General features: G+C 37.4%; 1 protein-coding gene across 1 annotated transcript; it reads right to left on the reverse strand.

Moving 5' to 3' along the window:
* Positions 1 to 522: 522 nt before the first annotated feature.
* On the reverse strand, positions 523 to 5,658 carry LOC127304747 (protein HEAT INTOLERANT 4). The gene is made up of 14 exons (XM_051335342.2): positions 5,537 to 5,658; positions 4,928 to 4,966; positions 4,735 to 4,794; positions 4,576 to 4,639; positions 4,126 to 4,184; positions 3,339 to 3,463; positions 3,157 to 3,216; positions 2,960 to 3,006; positions 1,920 to 1,978; positions 1,382 to 1,420; positions 1,229 to 1,291; positions 1,083 to 1,130; positions 871 to 999; positions 523 to 783 (listed from the first exon to the last, which is right to left on the reverse strand). The coding sequence occupies exons 1-14, from the start codon at positions 5,549 to 5,551 to the stop codon at positions 736 to 738; spliced, it is 855 nt and encodes a 284-aa protein (XP_051191302.1). The 5' UTR covers positions 5,552 to 5,658; the 3' UTR covers positions 523 to 735.
* Positions 5,659 to 7,267: the final 1,609 nt, after the last annotated feature.

The raw sequence follows: 7,267 nt of genomic DNA on the forward strand, positions 1-7,267 counted from the left end.
AATGACCTCCTAGAGCAATATGCTTTCCCAGCGTCCAGCGATCGACCTGATGGTGCAGTCTCGTGTTGGGATCGGATATGGTTCTGCCCAAAATGAAAGTTTCTGCCTGGAAAGCTGCACAAAATGCACTAGCTACTGAAGATAATCAGCATTGCAGAGGGATGAACTGCAACATCTGCGGAAGAGAGGAGGATAACGTACATGCCTTGTTTGGAGGCACACATGCATTTTCCCTGTGGACAGCGATGCAAGGAATTCGGCACCTGCCATCGAACACAGATGTCCAGGTTAATCCACATAACTGGTTCTAGTCAGTGCTGCCCGCCCGTAAAGAGTCCCCAATCAGACCTGGACAGCCCTAATGGATCATGCACACAGTACCACGGCGATGCATCAATCATACCTTTTCGAGCTCAAGCAACAGCTTGTTGATAACAATCAACATCCCTGCAGAGGAAACGGAAAAAAAAAATGAAGAAGCTCGCCGATGAAATCGGTCAGGAGGTTCCTTGGTTAGCTCAGGATGTTAAACACATCAATGCCTACGGGATGCTCAGAAAAGTGACAGTAGCTCCATTACAACTGAGTTCAGATGCAACATTGTATCTAATGGACCAACACGAGACTACACTCTTATGTCACCAAGCTCTCTACCCAGCTTCCATAACAAGAACTCTTCAAGTTGGATAGATTAATCAATAACAGTTTAGCAAACATGTGAGATCAGGAACACCATTACATCAGATAATGCGCGCCGCCATAATATCTGTTGATGTACCTCGACTGCAGACAATAGTAGATACCATGTTAAATCTAGTGTTGCAGGTTCAGATACATTTAAGTAATGAGCACTGAAAAACAACTTCATACCTTCTTATTGTTAACATCAGGTGTATCCGGGGTTTTCACAGGATAGAATTTGTAAAGTTTCATGTTTTCATATGCTTCTCTTTGCTTAGGGTCCATATCTTCAATAGCTTTCTTCCGTGCCTCTTCAGCCTGCACAAGTTTGGGGAATATTGAATAATATTGTAAAGCGTCAAATCTCTTGGAAAATAATTAAATATTTCAGTTAAATGGACCTGTTCCAGTTCTATTTTCCCTTGTTTAACCTTCTCCTTTAGAAATTCCTGTCAAAGAAACGTGGCAGCAAAATTAGGAAGGGAGTTACTGCTGTAAAACAATGCTAACTTTAGAGTGTATAATTGATCAAGAAGAGATTGGTGACCTCAATTTTTTCCCTCTCATCCTCTGGCAACCCCTCATCTTTGACTAGCTTATGAGCTAAAACCTGCATTGCAACATGATACGATTCAACATGGATGTCCTTTCATAGGTAGCATTGTACATCAGAGTAGAACAACTGAAATTCCTTACAAACCTTGTAATCATCCCATTCCAAGTCAAAATCACAAACTATCTGCAACAAGCAGCACAAGATAAACATTAATGTATGAACAATTTACAGCTACTTGAAACCAGACCTGGAGACTTAATTAGGATGCACGAGTGCACTTCTGCGAATAGTGTTCGAAATAGAGATACAATAACTACAAGTGGAAAGCAGGCTAAGCAGATTTTATTGTTGTTTTATTATCAACAGAAGGAAACCTAAAACAACCCACCCATCCACTTGGGTTTTGCACTATCAAATTGTGACAGGAACAACTTAGGTCAAGCATCCAAAATACTACAAAACAGGTGACAACATTTAAGACAAAACGGAAGCAATGCGCATGATCAGATACAGCAATGGAAGATGAGGAGGGGTCCCCACAGCACGAGATTACCTTATGTAGCAACAGCAATGGCAGCATGTCACCAGTACCGGACAAAAACCATGACCTCATCGACTGATGATCACGTCGCAGACTAAAGCAGACTAGATTACAGCAATAATATGCTTAAAGGAAGCTTACCGGGGGTTCTAGAGGATATATGACGCGGACAACTGTGCCATGAGGATTTAGTGGCATGTCTGCAAGATATTAAACAAGGTTCAGACGCCGATGAGATTACCCTACAGAGAATGATATCATTAAAACAACTAATGCCTTATAAATTTAAATCGAGTGATCAACTAGTAGAACAGCTCTAGGACATGGGCGCGTATCTGAGAGTGGATTGTGCCAAACAGGATTCAGTTAGTGTTGGGTCATTTTGAGTACTTAGCAATCTTTTCGTGCTTATGATGTCTTAGAATGTGATTGACAATTCCATCCTGGCAGTTCTTAGGCACTAGGCGCAACCCTGCCACATAGCATTACCTGCTGCCTAGGTTTCTGCTTTGCTAGACAGTAATGAGTAATTGGCACCACCTCGCTGCCTACTGAGTACTTTCTGACAATAGCATGACCTGAAAATCTGCACGCTCTAGAGATGCTAACCGTCAAGGTGCGAACATCACTAAAGGCCAAGCAAATATGCACCAAAGTGCAAAAAATGAAAAGACGAAATTTATCCCCTCAGAAGAAAAAAGAGAATAAAAGAGAGATTCGCTTATGACAGGATATTATGTGCCATAAAATTACTAGAAAGCAACCAGATATAATTCAAACTGGTGTTACTAAATATGATGCCATTATGATTTTGTAAAACGGAATACCAGTCAACAAAAAAAACAAGTTTAAAAGCCATTGCATGTGTTCGCAGGCATGTTTCTTCAACAGCCACTTCAATGAATTAACAATTTGATTAGGGAAAAGGGCATCATTCCAAGACAAAGAATTGCATTGCAACCATTCAACTAATAGTGGCTGCAGTTCTGCAGAATCATGCACACTTTTGGATGGTTTGGTTTACATGATCTTGGCATCACACGTACCAAAGATAGGTACAACAGTGGAACCTCTCTAATGGTAAGGGGTATTCAAAGGATCATAAAGCAAAAAGGGTAAAAAAAAGATATTACTAGAGAAGCATAATACAGGCCTAAAAAAATAAACCCGATTCAGCTTACAGGGCGTGTAGTAGTAGAACTTGTTGGCTCTCTCAGTTTGGGCAGACCTGTAAATGTATAAACCTGAAATTTAGTAATCGTAACTAGCGGTAATGGAAATATAGCACATCATTGAATGAGAAAGAAAATGCCTGGCAACAGAAATAAATATGTACCTAAAGCATGAAATTCTGAAAGCATAAATGCATAAAACTCACCTCCGCTGGGTGCAACAGAGAGTGAAGATTTTTGTTTTCAAACTTCCAATCCTGCCAGACCTGTAGACAAAGCAATAGCAAGGTGAGCAAAATAAGTTACAAAGTAGAGGGAAAAAGCAGGGATATAAACAATGAAAACAAAAGGCAATAAATATTGCTCGATATAAGTAACGCAACAACACCGGTCCTGAAGAGGAACATAAGGCACCCATGACATCTTCATCTCTTTCATTGGTACTATTTCTTCTTTTCCCGTTCGAACAAAATCTATGGCAATCTTATCTGATGGAGGAAAAGGACAGTCAACCTGCAAAATTGAACATGTCAACTGCTAAACAAGACAGACCATCCAGATCATAGGCCTTAAACAAGTATTTGATCAAATTAACAAATATGACAAAATATTTGATACTACATGTTAGGGTAAAAAACATCAGTGAAGAGCAAGACAAGGTCACCAGCCAAATATTTTTTCACAAGTCAATAGGAAAACTTAGAGAGAGAAAACAGAATCATAACAGAACAACAGCAATAGAAGGAAATAAATGCTCCTACCAAGATAATTCTCTTGGTAACATCAACTGAAAAAATAAATGAAGTTTCTTACTCCTTTTATTTTCAAAAGCTTGTAGCAATTTTCTGAACTTAAAAGCTGATACATAAATTTTCATCTTGTGCAATTAATAATTCTACATAAAAGTCGTAAACAATACTAATATACTAAAGATGGTATGTTTTTAAGTAATGCAAAAGGTATTAACAGAACTGCTGATTTGTTTATCTGATGTAGACGTGAGCTAAAGGTTCAGCTCAATATGTACAGCTGCAAGACCATTCTCCGCTGTACTTTTTTTTCTACTACTCCAATTCACAAAATTCACCATTAACATCAGATAGTTGTTGATGTAAATATAATGTAAATATAATGGTGTTATTGATGCTGGGCCAAGAGAATGGATAAGAACTTACAGCAACTACAACAGGAACAACCACTATCTTCAATTCACCATTAACATCCAATAGTTGTGCTGCACGACAAGAGGAGCCAATTTGACTTGTATGGAATAATATTCAACAAGTGTAAAACTAGAATGGAAATAAGAAGATGGAAGATACTAAATCCACTCTACATACAATATATAAAGTGATACACAAATACAATTGTCGAATCTGACTAAACCAGACTAATAGCACTTAAAACAAACATCAGTAAATTTATGTCCAGATAACCCTACTTTGCTACAGATTACGAAATATTACCAACATTATAAAACATGTATCAAGGATCAATGATAGAAAAATTAACTTTAGAAACAGATTACCGAAATATTATCAACATTATAAAACATGTATCAAGGATCAATGGTGGCAAAATCAGCTTTAGAAAGAGCTTAGTACCAAGTATACTTAGTTACTTACGCTCCGTGCTTCCAAACAAGTAAACCGTCTTCCCATATAGTTCCCCCCCTTCCTCTAGTGTTTTCTGCTCATCAACAACAACCACATATCAGTGTATGCTGAAGTTAAACATATTCAAAAAGGGAGTAAATCTTACAAGATAAAGTTTGACTATCATACCTCTAAATTTTCGAAGTTCCAATTGAATTCCTTTATCTTATCAATGTCAATGTTTTCCCACTGCAGATGACAAGCCAAGTTGTATAAACGTTTTTCAAGGTAAGGAAATGCGTGCAGCTTAAGCTATATAATATGTCCAAGTGCGCACAACTAACATACACATTACGGAAAAAAAAAAAGGATGGGAACAAACCTCAGTCCCAACAGGAAAAGCAGACGACCACAGATCCTCCTGAACAGAGTGACAAACCATTAGTGAAAACACACATTAATCAAAATAGCAAGGCCATCATACAAGATCACAATTCTAATCATAGTGAAAAGTTCCGAAAACAGTCATAATGGTTTCCTTCCAATAGGAAGAAACTGCTGTCATAAAAAGAAGAAAAAAACCCCTGCAAAACAAATAGAACATGGCACCTGTTGTGCAACATTGCATATGTTCTGAGTCAGCATGCCAGAAACATGTTGCTGACTCATCATCTTCCAATACTACCATAAACCTAGTGCTAATATGCCATGCTCCTCGACTGACTTAGCAATTGCTAGCACCAGACTTGAAAAAGGTTGACCAACAGAACGCACACGGGCTTATAAATTTTTTAATGAGTCACGAATTCTGGTGATTTTGGTGATTCCTAACCCCAGATCCCTTAATTCCTAACCCCAAATCCCTTTCATTTTTGTAATAATTGATATTTTGGTGATTGATGGATAAACGAGATTTCAATCGACTGATGGGGAACGGAAAACCTAGCAACCCCAACCACAATCAAAACAGGTCATCCTGCAGCCTACACACCAGATTCCTCTCCATGTCGACCTTGGGCTTGGGCAGCACCTTGACGCCCTACTCCGCCCCAGAGGAGCTGTCTCCTTCGCCGCCGCCTCCTGCTTGCTCGAATCAGTGGCCGCCGTGCCCCTCGCTCTCGGTTGCTAGAGTACCTGAGAAACCGTTCGTTTCGTGCTATGTTCCGTGCTTAAAAGTTCAAAGAGCGAGACGAGGATGGCAAATCCTATACACCCACCAGGTCGGTGCCTACCAGGCACTGCACACCTTGGTCGGGTATTGGGCCTGGCCCATTTTCACCTTTTTCCTTTTTTTTTCGTTTTTGTTTTCTGTTTCTGTTTTTTCTTTTCTTTTTCTGAATTCTTTTTTGTATCCTTTTCTTTTTGTCCAAAGTCGAAAAAAGTCCAAATTTAAAAATATCAAAATTTAAAATAGTTCAAATTCGAAAAATGATAAAATTTGAAAAAGCGTTCAAATTTGAAAAATGTTCAAAGCTAAAAATTGTTCGTATTCGAAAAAAGTTCAAATTGTTCATTTTCAAAAAATGTTCAAATTTAAAATTTGTTCATTTTCGAAAATGTTCAAATTTAAAAAAAAAACCCGAAATTTTGAAAAAATGTTCAAATTTTGGAAAAAAATTGAAATTTTGAAAACATATTCTAAGAAAATTATTTATCAAAAAAATATTTTAAAAAGATAAAATATTTAAACTTCCAGATTGAGAAAAACTAATTTTTTTCTTCTTTTTACAAAAAGAAAATATGTAAACAGAAAAGAAAAAAAAAGAATAAGAATAAGAAAAACAACCTTACCTAATGGGCCGCGGCCCACTACACAACCGCCGGGTCGGAGGGTGTGCGGCACCCCGTCCGCACCGACCTGGTCGGTGTATAGGAGGTCCAGACGAGGATACTAAAGGATCAGTAAAATTTTGGCTAAAATGCTCTCACGAACAGGCCAGCCCACATTCCGATCCAAAGGCCCATGTACATCTACCGATCAACAGGAATATTAGCGGAGATAAGATATTTAACTATTTTTAAGGGCGGTGGCATTTGCTAGGTAAATAGTGCGAAGTGTGACATCAAGCTAAGTGTGATATTGCATGTTTCACCTTAATAGTAAAGAAAAGCGGAAACTCATAATGGAAGCCGAGCTTTATGTAACTTATCATTTTGAAAATTGTAATTCAATGTTATAAAATTTCTAAAAAAATTATGTAGGTATTCAATGATAAATACTATAAGGATTCAAAATATTAATGCAAACTACTAAGTATTTTAAGCTAAACAAAAATGATAAAAGTGTGAATTTGAAAATAGTTAACCATATGCATTTTCAAAACTCCAAGTTTTTCCACTTTTGTGCAGCCGAAATATACCAAGAATTTTGCACCGATATTTCACACGCATGTAATATACATTGTTGGCTAACTATAGGTTTTTTTCCAGATAGTTTGGAACTTTAAACCATTAATTATTTTTTGGATTTTCAAAGTAAAGGGCTCCATGGAGCTCGGGATCCATTTTTCCACACCCATAATATCATCTCATAGTATCTCATATTTATTATTTGTAAAATCTTAATACAAATCTATATACAAGATATATTTTCATTATTCTCCCTCCTGCCCATAATATGTTGCTCATAATTTTCAGTGTGAATCAAAGTTTGCAATGTTTGACCATGAATATAGAAAATAATACGAACATTTGCTATACCAAATGTATATAATATGAGAAC

This window comes from Lolium perenne, chromosome 5 (genome assembly GCF_019359855.2).
Source record: "Lolium perenne isolate Kyuss_39 chromosome 5, Kyuss_2.0, whole genome shotgun sequence".
NCBI lineage: Eukaryota > Viridiplantae > Streptophyta > Magnoliopsida > Poales > Poaceae > Lolium > Lolium perenne.

Coding starts and splice junctions, on each gene's coding strand:
- LOC127304747 (XM_051335342.2), bottom strand. Junction 1,292..1,381: donor TGGAATGGGATGATTACAAG/GTTTGTAAGGAA, acceptor GTTGCAATGCAG/GTTTTAGCTCATAAGCTAGT. Junction 1,131..1,228: donor ATGAGAGGGAAAAAATTGAG/GTCACCAATCTC, acceptor TTTCTTTGACAG/GAATTTCTAAAGGAGAAGGT.